Source organism: Diaphorina citri, unplaced genomic scaffold, assembly GCF_000475195.1.
Source record: "Diaphorina citri unplaced genomic scaffold, Diaci psyllid genome assembly version 1.1 scaffold1202, whole genome shotgun sequence".
Taxonomy (NCBI): domain Eukaryota; kingdom Metazoa; phylum Arthropoda; class Insecta; order Hemiptera; family Psyllidae; genus Diaphorina; species Diaphorina citri.
This window is the reverse complement of record NW_007378631.1, coordinates 8,966-25,302: the sequence shown is the minus strand read 5'-3', so window position 1 is coordinate 25,302 and position 16,337 is coordinate 8,966. Positions and strand designations below refer to the sequence as shown.

At 36.9% G+C, this 16,337-nt stretch overlaps 1 protein-coding gene and 1 long non-coding RNA gene across 2 annotated transcripts; both read right to left on the bottom strand.

Annotated features, from left to right (window-relative positions):
• Window positions 1–2,541: 2,541 nt before the first annotated feature.
• Window positions 2,542–16,295, bottom strand: LOC113469714. The gene is made up of 2 exons (XR_003393043.1): window positions 15,853–16,295; window positions 2,542–3,733 (listed from the first exon to the last, which is right to left on the bottom strand). It is a non-coding gene; the product is annotated as an uncharacterized LOC113469714 (long non-coding RNA).
• On the bottom strand, window positions 3,784–11,882 carry LOC103514676 (putative chloride channel-like protein CLC-g). The gene is made up of 4 exons (XM_026827586.1): window positions 11,673–11,882; window positions 7,102–7,229; window positions 5,045–5,328; window positions 3,784–4,631 (listed from the first exon to the last, which is right to left on the bottom strand). The coding sequence occupies exons 2-4, from the start codon at window positions 7,218–7,220 to the stop codon at window positions 4,330–4,332; spliced, it is 705 nt and encodes a 234-aa protein (XP_026683387.1). The 5' UTR covers window positions 7,221–7,229; window positions 11,673–11,882; the 3' UTR covers window positions 3,784–4,329.
• Window positions 16,296–16,337: the final 42 nt, after the last annotated feature.

The window sequence follows — 16,337 nt, the reverse complement described above, 5'->3', positions numbered from 1 at the left end:
TTCTCCAACCTTTTTAGCCCCTAACAGCCTGTTAGCTTAACAGCTCTGTCAAGCCTATACAAGTCAAATGGAACTTAACAGGCCTTCTAGAAGTGGAAAAAATATTGGTGAAACCGACCATCAGTGCGTTTACTGCCTGCTTAGATAAAACAGCATAGTCGTAAACTGCTCATTTAAGAAATAATAGAAACGACTATCGAGCAAACGACCGTACGATGTTTAGCAACCTCGCGTGTGGTTGTTAGCAGGAGGGACGCCTATTGATGTTACGTGCTCCTAGCTCGTTCTGAGTACACTTAGCCTTGTGAGGTTAATATTATTTGAAGTTGGTTAACATACCAACAAAAAAAGGCTCTTTAAAGCCTGACGATCTTAGTAATAAGTAAAAATTTCTGTAATTTTGAGCTTTTTGCTACCTAAAGAGTTTCTTTGAAATGCCTCTTTTTGTTTTCTTGTACGTACTAGATCAAACGACCATAGGATGTTAAACAACCTCCCAAGTATGTCCACAACTTGGTTGGGAACTCTTTATCCAATGACATAGAAAACTTGTCTAAATCAGATGCACGCATATAAATCAGATTGTCCTCTTTTTTTTTTTATCGCCCTTTGAACTGAAACAATGCATTTCCGGACAAATATTTAAGTAAACTGTTTTACATATCTTGCTGAGTAGAATTTTGATCTGCCAGTATCGCCATGTAAATCGTAGTGATGGTTTTTACTTAATACAATATTAGTTCGTCACTATTTCATAACCCGTCTTATTAATTACACCCAAGATCCCAATTTACTTCTTTGCATTTTCATTCTGTTTATCATGTCTCATCACTTTGAAATTTCATCATAGAGTTGAATATAACACACAAGATAAATATAATTCACTGGTCGTGGTCACTTCTGAAGTGAAACACTTTATTTAAATGTTCTCCAAAATTCTCTTACCATGCCTAATCTGAATTCACTTTGTAAAGCTATTGGAATTCCAAGCGGTTTTACTAGAACCAATGTAAAGCTATTGGAATTCCAAGCGGTTTTACCAAAACCAAGACCATGAAGTAAAATTATACTTATCCTGTATAGACCAACAAGGTATCCTAGAATCTTGTCATTTCCAAGCTATCCCGGAATCCCATCATTTTCAAACATCTTCCTTCAACTAGTCAGCAATCCTGGCATCCTTAAGCTATTCTAGAATCCTATGTTCCTCTAAACTTATCCTGTATAGACCAACAAGGTATCCTAGAATCTTGTCATTTCCAAGCTATCCCGGAATCCCATCATTTTCAAACATCTTCCTTGAACTAGTCAGCAATCCTGGCATCCTTAAGCTATTCTAGAATCCTATGTTCCTTTAACTATTCCAAAGTCCTGTCATCCTAGATCTATTTTTTCCTACAATTTTAAAACTAACAAATACATTTTGAAAGTTACAAAAACAGTCATCTGTAGTATTTATTTATTGTTTGATTTCTCAACTCAGCTTATAATATTGTTTCTAACACCCAAGTCACAACATCAACTGGAACCTTTAATTTACTCGTATGTCCATTCAGCCATTCTAAAGAATGCTCAATATTTTGTTATTGACTCTTGCTACTTGTTAAAATCAATAACATCCTTCCTGGTTATAACACCCAGGACATGTCCGTTCTGAGTTACATACAGCGTATGCGCACGTGTCTGTCGTATGTATGTATACGCACCTGCCAAGTTCTCCTCTGCTGAAATCGTATAGATCGAATGATTCATGAATGGTTTTAATCTGATTCTCTTCTCGTAGTCAGTGTTTGTTAATTCTTGGTTGAGGCGTCGCATCGTTTTCTCATAATATTCTATGGAACAATCCACACGTGATAGTTGATGGTGTATAGATAAATACAAGGGTTTCAATTGTTGCTGCGTCTTATCGGTTTTTTTTTTTTTTTTTAGGAAAGTCAACTCCGAGCATTTAAAAACATATTAAAAGCACCATCAAGAAAACAGCACCATACAAGCACGTGTATTTTTTCTTCTTCTTCTTCTTCTTCTTCAAATAAATAGTTTGTTTTACTGGACCTCACTGTGTGCTCTCTAATCAAACTGGTTCAAGTTAGAGTGCATCCGTCTTATGGCATTTGAGGGACTAGTAAACTAAAACCGCGGTAACTATTTACTATACTAACGCCAAATTTCATCAAAGGACTTCCTTACTAAGGCTTAGGTGGAGAGAAGATTTTTTTCACCCTCATAAAACCCCACTGTTTCACTGTTTTTGCAGGGAAAAAAATTAAACGTGGGCGTAAAGACGTTCAAATGGTCTTCTTACACCTCCAGTTCTGTTAATGAAACCTCCAGTTTAATATCTTTTCTTATGGCATTTGAGGGACTAGTAAACTAAAACCGCGGTAACTATTTACTATACTAACGCCAAATTTCATCAAAGGACTTCCTTACTAAGGCTTAGGTGGAGAGAAGATTTTTTTCACCCTCATAAAACCCCACTGTTTCACTGTTTTTGCAGGGAAAAAAATTGAACGTGGGCGTAAAGACGTTCAAATGGTCTTCTTACACCTCCAGTTCTGTTAATGAAACCTCCAGTTTAATCTCTTTTGAAAGAAACCCACCTTCTAAGTGAAATTAATAGAAACCTACTGAGCTCTAGCTCTTGCGCCCAATACGTGTCTATTAATTCTACTCTAGGAGTCTCTACTTACTCTACTTGTGAAACCTACAAAGTAATTGACTCATTTAGTTCAGAGAAATAAAAACATCTAAACTAATAGAACACCTATAGAAAAATCTAAACTAAACTAAGAATAAAAAAACCTCTCTAAACTATACTATAAAATATTAAGCGTGCGGGAACCATTTTTGCGGTGAAGTTAAGAGGACCTTGATTTTGTGAGTATCACAGCAGTACTGTGCTTCCACTAGTAAAATTGTCAACACTAGTAGTATTTTCCCCACTGGTATAGTTCCCCCCCTTTTTTTTCGCTACTCTGGCCCTGTCGCTTAGAGTGCAAATAAATAAATACATACATACAGCTAAAAAATATGTCTTCACGAGGCTGATTTTTTTTTTTTAATCTCACTGGGAGTTGAACCTGGACCTTCGGGATGTTACACCACTGTGATACCAAGGAGACTGCCTCAGTAACCTGTTTTTTTTTTTTTCGTTCTTTTAAATGATGTTCTCCAATCAGAGAGTGAGTAAAATAGCGTATGTTTCCTTCCATTTTCCATCAAAAGAAGTTCTGGGAAAGACACTGCAGTATTTACCGGTGAGAGAGTTGGTGAGCCTACTTGTACCAGTATAATATGTACCTACTCGGAAGATTCATCCCGTCTTACAACTCTCCTTTGTATGGGGGGATCGAACCCAGATGTCTGAGCTAGCGGTGCCGTGTTGTCTGCAAGTGTTGTTCTGTATGAAATGAAATAACAAGTCAGTGGGGGGGTGTTGTTTCTGTAATGTAAGATTAAATGTAGAATGTAATGTAAATGTAACTTAATGCATAAGAACTAAGAATTAACAACTAGGGGAATACAATGTATTGATGTAGTGCTTTGTAACCATTTGACATGAAATGACCAGGATGATTTCATATTTTGTTCTACTCTGAGTATTTGTTGCTTGAAGATTAGGTTACCCTAATGTAGAATATGGGGAAATAGTCAATTAGTCATACATTGTTAAAATGAAACCATCACGGGGTAAAAAAAAAATATGTGAAAAAATGAACAATTTGGTCTTTGCAGAATGGCAGGGTTGGGGGGGGGGGGTCGCCCTCCCTCCTAAATATTTATAAGCAGTTATGTATATCATTTAATTATTGTTCTGGCTTTCAATATGTTTCTGGCTTTAAAACATTATTTTAGAAACAATATTATCATTACAGGTACTACAGAGCCAGTGACTGATGTAAATAAGGTGAAAGAGTTTTGCGAGGAAGTTGGATTTCCAGTCATACTGAAGGCAGCGTTTGGTGGAGGAGGTCGTGGCATGCGAATGGTTGCCGACTTGCCGACAAGGACGCTATTGAGGAAAACTTCAAGAGAGCTCAGTCCGAAGCTTTGGCTTCATTTGGAAAGGATGATATGTTAGTTGAGAAACATATCTACCGTCCGAGACATATTGAAGTCCAAATCCTGGGAGAGAAATACGGAGATGTTGTTCATCTCTACGAACGAGACTGTTCTATGCAGAGAAGATATCAGAAAGTCATCCAAATTGCACCTGCACAATGTGTCTTGAGTGTATGTGTCCGCGACGCAATAACAGAAACATCCGTCAAGTTGGCAAAGACACTTGGATACTCCAGTGCCGGAACTGTGGAATGCCGTCTTTTAGACAAGGATGACAACTTTTATTTTTAGCCGTATTTTACTAGTCTGAATCTTACCTGCAGCCATGCCACACAGGGCAAAGTTTCGTCTCTCAATTCCCTCCCGCAGAAACATCATCTTGTGGCTCCTCAGAACTTTGGGCAACAAATAGCCCACCGCCGCTCCAAGCTTGATGATGGGACCTACTTCTGAGGCAAACGTACCGATATGTATCTGAGCCAGCATGCTGGTGAACATGACAACCAGTGTCTTTAGAGTGAACTGGTTCTTGATTAAAACCCCATTGAAGAAGGCCGTGGTATCTGTGGGATGGACAAAATTTGTCTAGAGAGGAAGCCTTATATTAGTGGAGCAATATTTCCCAGAGAATCTCATTACTACGTGCCCCATTTGGTTTTCGTTAATTCCAACAATCTGTTGACACGGGTATTACCGGTAAACCATGTAAAAACTTCTACCCCAGCGGTAATTAGACAAGCAGTTTCCAGAGTTCAAGCCTAGTGTGACATCCGAATAGGGACGGAGGTTTCTTAAGGTGTGTCCACACATAGTCGACCGGCCGTCGATCGATGTCGCCTGAACCTTCCACACTATCTCGACTACATAGATTCACCTCGTCAGTCGAGGGCCGATCGATTATGTTTGGACACACCTTTAGGGCACATAGGAAAGGATTTCCAAAGAGAGGTTTAGAAGTTATCGAGCAGGAACGTACCAGAAATATCATTTCCTCCGGCTTTAGGTTCGATGAATATACACAGAGCTGACGCTATGGCCATGCTGACAAGGCAGTAAAGTGTCCAGCCTCCAAACGCTGTTGGCAGGGAGTTTGGGAAGTCAGACGCTAGGAGTTGCAGTAGATGAGATTTAAGTAGGAAGGAGACGAGGTATGTTTTGTACAGCCGAGTCAGTATGGCAAGACAACTCACTAGGAATGCAATGGCTATGATGAGGACAAAGCGGATCATGTAGAGTCTAGTTACATCACGGTTGGAGAGACTGAAATGTTAAATGGATTAAGATATAATGACCTCTGCGTTGACTAAGGCCAGCCACTCACTATCAGGTAGACCTGTCAGGAGGACCTGATCAGGTCCACTTGTCAGGTCTACTTGATAGTGAGTGGCTGACCTACTGAAAATGCTGTACTGAAACTGCTGTAAAAATAGGGTAGAAAGGTACCTAGTTAGTAACGTAATAAATTTTATGGTCAGGAAAAGTAATCAGTTCATGCAGTTAGAAAAGTAATCAGTAATCAGCCTATCACCAGTGGCGTAAATATAGGGTGATAGCTACCCCTGAGTCTGACAAGTGACAGAATCCCTAATCCATAGGTCAAATATTATTCGCCACTAATATTCAGTTTGCATTCTGAAGCTATGCGACGAGTTATTAGGTAAAAAAATCTTAATTTATTAACACGTTCACATGAACTCATTTCACAATAAACCTCCCCATTTAACCTGCATACATTACAGAACTTAACAATAATATCACTCGATAAATGCCTGGTTTCACAGTCTCAGAGTAAGTTAAACGGAGGATTTAACATCCGGTTAGCAAAGAGTTAACACGAGGTTTTTGACCTCGCTGTCTAACCAACAAAAGGATGGATGGTTAAATAGAACTTAACAATAATATCACTCGATAAATGCCTGGTTTCACAGTCTCAGAGTAAGTTAAACGGAGGATTTAACATCCGGTTAGCAAACAGTTAACACGAGGTTTTTGAAGGAGCACCATTTGACCATCCGCTAATGCCATAAATCCAGTTATAACGGTGAAACCAGGCATTATAAAACCTAAATCTAGTAAATTCTACAATGAAAACAAAACAAGATATAATAAACAAAAGATAGATAATAATTCTGATGAGATAATTGGCTTGGGTCCAGATTCTCTTGTTCTTATCTGAACAGATAATATCTATTTACCTAGGTTTTTTTTTTTTTTTTAGGAAAGTCAACTCCGAGCATTTAAAAACATATTAAAAGCACCATCAAGAAAACAGCACCATACAAGCACGTGTATTTTTTCTTCTTCTTCTTCTTCTTCTTCAAATAAATAGTTTGTTTTACTGGACCTCACTGTGTGCTCTCTAATCAAACTGGTTCAAGTTAGAGTGCATCCGTCTTATGGCATTTGAGGGACTAGTACACTAAAACCACGGTAACTATTTACTATACTAACGCCAAATTTCATCAAAGGACTTCCTTACTAGGGCTTGGGTGGAGAGAAGATTTTTTTTAACCCTCATAAAACCCCCATTTTTTCACTGTTTTTGTAGGGAAAAAATTAAACGTGGGCGTAAAGACGTTCAAATGGTCTTCTTACACCTCCAGTTCTGTTAATGAAACCTCCAGTTTAATCTGTTTTGAAACCCACCTTCTAAGTGAAATTAATAGAAACCTACTGAGCTCCTAGCTCTTGCGCCCAATACGTGTCTATTAATTTAGGCCAGCCACTCACTATCAGGTAGACCTGACAGGAGGACCTGATCAGGTCCACTTGTCAGGTCTACCTGATAGTGAGTGGCTGGCCTAAAAACGAGACTACTGAAAATGCTGTAAAAATAGGGTAGAAAGGTGCCTAGTTAGTAACGTAATAAATTTTATGGTCAGGAAAAGTAATCAGCATGCACAAATTTTACCACTTCTACTTCTAAATATGTAATATCTTTTCAAGAAGTAAATTTTCTGATAAATTCCTGAGGGCCCTTTTTTTCATTACCTAGTTTTTTTTTATTATTAAAAAAGAAAGTGAAAATCTCACAAGGTTAGAAATTTTTCAAACAAATTATTGTCGTGTCTGTCGAAATCAATCGTTTCATAAGTGGTGTCATAGATCCTCCACCGTGACTCCTTGGTTTTCTTTCCTTCATCTTCGGTCATCTTGAAAACCTGGAATAAATACAAGAAGTATTGAGGATTAGATTGACTAAGTTTAGGATGAAAAATGTCACTTACGCCCTTCTGGTGCCACTAGCTGCAAAGACATTCGTTGGGACTTTAGAATTTACCTTGTTTATACTGCCAGTATAGGACTGGAAAGTCCTTTTATAACCACTTATTCAGCACACTATTCCCTAGCTCTGTACAAAAATCCGGGACTACATCATTTTTGTTCAACAAACATCGATTTTCGGTCTTCTATAAGTGGTGTCATAGATCCTCCACCGTGACTCCTTGGTTTTCTTTCCTTCATCTTCGGTCATCTTGAAAACCTGGAATAAATACAAGTATTGAGGATTAGATTGACTAACTTTAGGATGAAAAATGTCACTTACGCCCTTCTGGTGCCACTAGCTGCAAAGACATTCGTTGGGACTTTAGAATTTACCTTGTTTATACTGCCAGTATAGGACTGAAAAGTCCTTTTATAACCACTTATTCAGCACACTATCCCCTAGCTCTGTACAAAAATCCGGGACTAATCATTTTTGTCCAACAAACATCGATTTTCGGTCTTCCTTTCTTGGACTAAAAAGTCTAAAAACCTAATAAACTTTCTCCATATTTGAATCTTCTTGTTCTGTTAAAGATATTAACTTAAGGAAAACGAAATATTAGCATACAGTGAAATTTTATGCTAACCAGTGCATAAAGTTAAAGTTTTAAATACACAAGCTCACTAAAAAGAAAAAAACTCACCTTGATGGCATCAAATGCAGAAAAATTGTGAAATGTTGAAAAACACTAACAGCAATATGGAGAGAGGGACGTTCAGAAATCGAACTGCACAGTGTCACGTCCCAATTTTATATTGGCCACAACTTTTCTAACTACAAATTTCAAATGCAGAAAAATTGTGAAATGTTGAAAAACACTAACAGCAATATGGAGAGAGGGACGTTCAGAAATCGAACTGCACAGTGTCACATCCCAATTTTATATTGGCCACAACTTTTCTAACTACAAATTGGAACAGGTTCTTCACTCTAGAATTAGGTTGTATCCACTACCTAATGTTACTGAAAAGAAACTGTCATATAGTCTTAGCCGACAGTATAAACAAAGTGACTTCTGACCAAGTACCAAAATAAATAATATTGAAACCATTAAAATTGCCAGCCTGGTTTGCTTGAAGGGTAACACGCTTGCCTTCTAAGCGCTGGGTCGCGGCGCGGGTTCGATTCCCGTTCGGGGCGACCTTTATCCGAAACAGATAAGGTTCTTCCTCGGAACGGCTGGCTTTCTCCTATCCTGTCCTTCTCATCTCTTTGACTTCGGGACAATAAAAAAATATCCAGAAACACTAGAACGGTTCTTCACTCTAGAATTAGGTTGTATTCACTACCTAAAGTTACTGAAAAGAAACTGTCATATTGTCTTAGCCGACAGTATAAACAAAGTAACTTCTGAACAAGTACCAAATATGTAAATAATATTGAAACCGTTAAAATTGCCAGCCTGGTTTGCTTGAAGGGTAAGCGCTTGCCTTCTAAGCGCTGGGTCGCGGCGCGGGTTCGATTCCCGCTCGGGGCGACCTTTATCCGAAACAGATAAGGTTCTTCCTCGGAAAGGCTGGCTTTCTCCTATTCTGTCCTTCTCATCTCTTTGACTTCGGGACGATAAAAAATATCCAGAAACACTTGTACATTTGTACATGATCTGCTGAGACTGTCATCTGCCTAGATACCGATTCGCTGACTTCGGTCGGCCTTAAGTAGCATAAAGTAAAAGGCTCAATAAAAACAATTATTATAAGAATAATGTAGGGTAGGACACTTAATAATTATTTAAAGTGAACATCACAGGAAATTTATAAAGAGGACGAAATGAAGCAGGAGAAAATTGCACTGAACACGGACTAAAGTAGAAATATAAAGGTGGAGACATGATGCATTCCGGGAAACACAGAGAGCCTACGGGAAAAACAATGAGGGTCCTGTTCTTACGTTTTCTCTCCCAACTTAACATTGGAAGGTATGGCAAACATTATCTTATCCCGAGAAAATAATGTACCAAAATGCGGATGTTAAGAAATGCGACTACGCGTGTCAAAAACAAAAGTCATTATCAGCAGCAAGATTAAGCTCTGAAATCAAGTTTTGAAAGCTTCGAAATCAGCAAGCTTGGAGTGCTTAGACAGATTCGAAATTTTCTCTCAATATCACGAGAACTGGACTCTCGTTATTTTCCCACGGGCTTTTCGGCATTTATTTCTTACATTGTTGGGAGTTGGGAATAAATCTCAGTAATAATTGACTATACGAGGTCCACAGGGTAGGAGTGTGTGGTTCTATTTCTAAATTATATCTACAATCATACAAATAAATCCTATGTAATCAAAATTATCTAGTCCATATTTTTTCAAATTAACTAAAAATTATTTACATATTTTACACTTACATAGCGCAGGAAAGGAAAATTTGTTCTTACGTTTTCTCTCCCAACTTAACATTGGAAGGTATGGCAAACATTATCTTATCCCGAGAAAATAATGTACCAAAATGTGGATGTTAAGAAATGCGACTACGCGTGTCAAAAACAAAAGTAATTATCAGCAGCAAGATTAGGCTCTGAAATCAAGTTTTGAAAGCTTCGAAATCAGCAAGCTTATGTTCTTACGTTTTCTCTCCCAACTTAACATTGGAAGGTATGGCAAACATTATCTTATCCCGAGAAAATAATGTACCAAAATGTGGATATTAAGAAATGCGACTACGCGTGTCAAAAACAAAAGTCATTATCAGCAGCAAGATTAGGCTCTGAAATCAAGTTTTGAAAGCTTTGAAATCAGCAAGCTTAGAGTGCTTAGACGGATTCAGGTCCTGTTCTTACGTTTTCTCTCCCAACTTAACATTGGAAGGTATGGCAAACATTATCTTATCCCGAGAAAATAATGTACCAAAATGCGGATGTTAAGAAATGCGACTACGCGTGTCAAAAACAAAAGTCATTATCAGCAGCAAGATTAAGCTCTGAAATCAAGTTTTGAAAGCTTCGAAATCAGCAAGCTTGGAGTGCTTAGACAGATTCGAAATTTTCTCTCAATATCACGAGAACTGGACTCTCGTTATTTTCCCACGGGCTTTTCGGCATTTATTTCTTACATTGTTGGGAGTTGGGAATAAATCTCAGTAATAATTGACTATACGAGGTCCACAGGGTAGGAGTGTGTGGTTCTATTTCTAAATTATATCTACAATCATACAAATAAATCCTATGTAATCAAAATTATCTAGTCCATATTTTTTTCAAATTAACTAAAAATTATTTACATATTTTACACTTCAAAGCGCAGGAAAGGAAAATCTTCAAAAGGAGAGTCAAATCGTGAATTTAAATGCCGCCATTTGTTACCTATCACCAGTGGCGTAAATATAGGGTGATAGCTACCCCTGAGTCTGACAAGTGACAGAATCCCTAATCCATAGGTCAAATATTATTACTATCTATTACGCCACTAATATTCAGTTTGCATTCTGAAGCTATGCGACGAGTTATTAGGTAAAAAATCTTAATTTATTAACACGTTCACATGAACTTATTTCACAATAAACCTCCCCATTTAACCTGCATACATTACAGAACTTAACAATAATATCACTCGATAAATGCCTGGTTTCACAGTCTCAGAGTAAGTTAAACGTAGAATTTAACATCCGGTTAGCAAAGAGTTAACACGAGGTTTTTGACCTCGCTGTCTAACCATCAAAAGGAGCACCATTTGACCATCCGCTAACGCCATAAATCCAGTTATAACGGTGAAACCAGGCATTATAAAACCTAAATCTAGTAAATTCTACAATGAAAACAAAACATAAAATCTAAATATAATAAACAAAAGATAGATAATAATTCTGATGAGATAATTGGCTTGGGTCCAGATTCGAAAGCTAAGATAATAAGTGGTGTCATAGATCCTCCACCGTGACTCCTTGGTTTTCTTTCCTTCATCTTCGGTCATCTTGAAAACCTGGAATAAATACAAGAAGTATTGAGGATTAGATTGACTAAGTTTAGGATGAAAAATGTCACTTACGCCCTTCTGGTGCCACTAGCTGCAAAGACATTCGTTGGAACTTTAGAATTTACCTTGTTTATACTGCCAGTAAGTATAGGACTGGAAAGTCCTTTTATAACCACTTATTCAGCACACTATTCCCTAGCTCTGTACAAAAATCCGGGACTACATCATTTTTGTTCAACGAACATCGATTTTCGGTCTTCTTTTCTTGGACTAAAAAGTCTAAAAACCTAATGAACTTTCTCCATATTTGAATCTTCTTGTTCTGTTAAAGATATTAACTTAAGGAAAACGAAATATTAGCATACAGTGAAATTTTATGCTAACCACTGCATAAATTTTATGCTAACCACTGCATAAAAAAAACTCACCTTGATGGCATCAAATGCAGAAAAATTGTGAAATGTTGAAAAACACTAATAGCAATATGGAGAGAGGGACGTTCAGAAATCGAACTGCACAGTGTCACGTCCCAATTTTATATTGGCCACAACTTTTCTAACTACAAATTGGAACGGAACGGTTCTTCACTCTAGAATTAGGTTGTATTCACTACCTAAAGTTACTGAAAAGAAACTGTCATATTGTCTTAGCCGACAGTATAATAAACAAAGTAACTTCTGAACAAGTAACTTTGCAGAATGGCAGGGTTTACCTGATGAAAGTACAGAAAATGGTGTCATGAGGTATTCTCAGATGTGTAACGTGTAAACCAAACGTAGTATGTAAGGATCACATTACTCATGTGGACCCACCTTAATGAGTCATTCTCTCAGTGTTGGAAGGATGGGGTTCCATGTCCGCAAGACAGGGAAAGCCTCACGAACACGGAAAGTAAACGAGTATTTTCCTTCCGAAATCAGGAAACATTTCTTCTCTTTTGCTGCCCGAGTTAATAGTATCAGGAGAATGCTAAATTCTACACTTCAAAATAATGCTAATGTTTATCAGTGAAATCTCAAGACACAAAACTTGGTCACATTAACAACGGTAAGGATGCATGAGGCAAATTATATGGACATAAAATTATCTGGAAACATAAAATAAATTCTTAGGATATACACCACAGAGGTAGGAAAATTCTTTGTATGGATCACTACTGGATTAGAATGAAAACTTCAGGGGGGATGAATCTTTCGAGAAATTCTACTTAGATTCGTCGTGTCACAAAGGATAAATTTTACATTAATTAAAGTCAAAAACGAAAATAGAGGCAATGAAACCTCGTCATAAATACATTTAGGAATCATGGGAAATGTCTCTTTTTCCACCCCTGAAGTTTTCTTTTTAGTGTTTTTAAAACATACCATATTAAATCTATTATTTCAAACAAACAAAATCAACTTTTTAGAAATAAAATTTAAATAGTAAAAATAATTACACAACTAAACTATCTTACGACTTAAAATTAATGGATATTTTTCCTGCTCTATGACTTTGAAACATCACCCAAGTAAGCGCAACTGATCTATTGATGACTCATTACCTGAATACTAACTTGAGAAAATTCAAGAAGAGAATGAGAGCTAAGTTATATTTCTACAAATTAGACTCCCGAGTCAAATTCAAACTCCAGCTAAATTTAATGGATAATGAATGCAAAAAATGTCTTTCTAAAGAGTCATTCACACAGGGTAATGTAATGGAGTGTAAGGAGTTCTCCAAAAAAAGATATGAAATAGCATTTCTAACATCCTTGCTTCCAAGATTATGTGAAAATTTCAAGTCTAATAATTTGAGATTAAAACATTGCCATACACTGTAAGAGTAAAACCAGAGCTTATCCCGCCCCAGCCCTGTGTCAATGATAAATTAAATTTAATATAGAATTCAAAAACTTCAAATTGGAAACTAAATATACTAAATAGATATAGATAAAGTAGTTATCATCTGAGTATAATTATTCAAAAATAAAAGTATGCTTTAGTTTAAAATGTAAAATAGGGTATAAATAATATATATACTTAATTATACTTTATGTATCAAGAAGAAATAATTGACGTTCAATATATGAGAGAGGTTCCACAAGGAAAGTCAGACGGGTCCTACATTTGGTTCACGGGTCCTACATTTGGTACAATAAAGTAGACACTCACGCTATATTCTAGCTTCTGTTACAAGCGAAACGTTTGTGTCAATACAACAGCACCAATAAGAAGAATATATTATTCTTGTCAAAGTAATAAATAATTGAATCTATTGGACATTACCAACAGGGGAGGTTATTTACAGAGGCATTCTTTGCCACCTAACCAAGTAACCACTTTAGCGAAGAGGATAAATTTGCACTAGACAAAGCGTAGTTAAGGAATGAAAATCCAGGAAAAAATCATAAAGTAGTTATCATCTGAGTATAATTATTCAAAAATAAAAGTATGCTTTAGTTTAAAATGTAAAATAGGGTATAAATAATATATATTTCCATCAAAAGAAGTTCTGGGAAAGACACTGCAGTATTTACCGGTGAGAGAGTTGGTGAGCCTACTTGTACCAGTATAATATGTACTCAGAAGATTCATCCCGTCTTACAACTCTCCTTTGTATGGGGGGATCGAACCCGGATCTCTGAGCTAGCGGTGCCGTGTTGTCTGCAAGTGTTGTTCTGTATGAAATGAAATAACAAGTCAGTGGGGGGTGTTGTTTCTGTAATGTAAGATTCAATGTAGAATGTAATGTAAATGTAACTTAATGCATAAGAACTAAGAATTAACAACTAGGGGAATACAATGTATTGATGTTAAATGTTTCAATATAAGTGACTCATCAGATTAATACTTGGGATTGGGAGTCATTGTTTTCCAAGATAAAATAGAAACAGTTGAATAGCGATAAACTGATAAAAATAATGAGTTTTGCCAAGTAAACACCGAAACAGAGGCAGAGAAAATTTAAAAAAGTTTTGCTTGGTTATATAAAGAGAAAAGTCACCAATTTTCAATACGCGATAAACTGATAAAAATAATGAGTTTTGCCAAGTAAACACCGAAACAGAGGCAAAGAAAATTTAAAAAAAGTTTTGCTTGGTTATACATATAAAAAGAAAAGTCACCAATTTTCAATATCTAGGATCTGCGAAGAAACTTATCACCATTAATTCCTACAGTAATAGTGGATTTCACCAATATTTTTTCAGTCCCTAAAAGGCATGTTAAGCTAACAGCCAGTTGGGTTCCATTTGATTTGTGTGGGCTTAAGAGGGCTGTTAAGCTAACAGGCTGTTAGGGGCGAAAAAGAAGATTGGTGAAATTGCGATAAACTGATAAAAATAATGAGTTTTGCCAAGTAAACACCGAAACAGAGGCAAAGAAAATTTAAAAAAAGTTTTGCTTGGTTATATAAAAAGAAAAGTCACCAATTTTCAATATCTAGGATCTGCGAAGAAACTCATCACCATTAATTCCTATAGTAATAGTGGATTTCACCAATATTTTTTCAGTCCCTAAAAGGCATGTTAAGTTAACAGCCTGTTAAGTTCTATTTTATTTGTATAGGCTTAAGAGGGCTGTTAAGCTAACAGGCTGTTAGGGGCGAAAAAGAAGATTTGGTGAAATCGGATCTGCGAAGAAACTTATCACCATTAATTCCTACAGTAATAGTGGATTTCACCAATATTTTTTCAGTCCCTAAAAGGCATGTTAAGTTAACAGCCTGTTAAGTTCCATTTTATTTGTATAGGCTTAAGAGGGCTGTTAAGCTAACAGGCTGTTAGGGGCGAAAAAGAAGATTTGGTGAAATCCACCCTAAATCTTCAATTTTATTGATTCCTGTAACTTACCACAATTGATTCCTATAATAAATCTTCCTATAAACAACATCTCATAGGACTTGAAGAACTTAGTACCTCCCATGAGGCAGCCACCTGCAATGCCCACGAAACTGTTGAGCAGTAGACCGCCCTTCCTGTGAACCAAGAGACAGAGAACAAATTCCGTAAGATGGAAAAAAGCCTTCAGTTTAGCACGGTGGTTGCACTAGATAACCAAGTGGATCCAAGGGATCCTGGATTATTTTGGTTCACGGTGCCCATTGTTTTTTTTTTTTTTTTAGTTCTGATTTTCAGGCGGCATTGCACTAAAAAACCGTGCCATAACACGTCCAATGTTCGACAGGCCTAAGGGTTATGTAATACAAAAACCTAATTTACGTATAACACGGACAAATGATGTCTAGTTACAATAACCAATAACACATCCACTTCCTGTATTTTGTCTTTACTGATAATCACCCAATGATTGGGACTTGTAATAGGCCTCAGGCTGGTTGAGTATCATCGGTATAATTGCATACAATTTGTATGATAGATACAGACATAATTGTATTTAACAACTGACTCTGAGTATCACCCTTGGAAAAAAAATGAAAATAGAAAAACCCCGCCCTAGAATCGAGGAAATTAGAATATTTTTTTCAACTCTCCCAGGAATCGAACCTGGTACCTCCGCCCTGCAAGCCGCGTTAAACTGAACTACAGACATTCTATCATCGATTCGCAACCAATACCCCCTTTCTTTTCCTGTTAGGCTCAACCGAGGAGGCCTGTCAAAAAAGGACCTTTGCAGAATGGCAGGGTTTACCTGATGAAAGTACAGAAAATGGTGTCATGAGGTATTCTCAGATGTGTAACGTGTAAACCAAACGTGTAAGGATCACATTACTCATGTGGACCCACCTTAATGAGTCATTCTCTCAGTGTTGGAAGGATGGGGCTCCATGTCCGGAAGGCAGGGAAAGCCTCACGAACACGGAAAGTAAACGAGTATTTTCCTTCCGAAATCAGGAAACATTTCTTCTCTTTTGCAGCCCGAGTTAATAGTATCAGGAGAATGCTAAATTCTACACTTCAAAATAATGCTAATGTTTATCAGTGAAATCTCAAGACACAAAACTTGGTCACATTAACAACGGTAAGGATGCATGAGGCAAATTATATGGACATAAAATTATCTGGAAACATAAAATAAATTCTTAGGATATACACCACAGAGGTAGGAAAATTCTTTTTTTTTCCCCTTTTTTTCAATTTTTTTTTTTTTTTT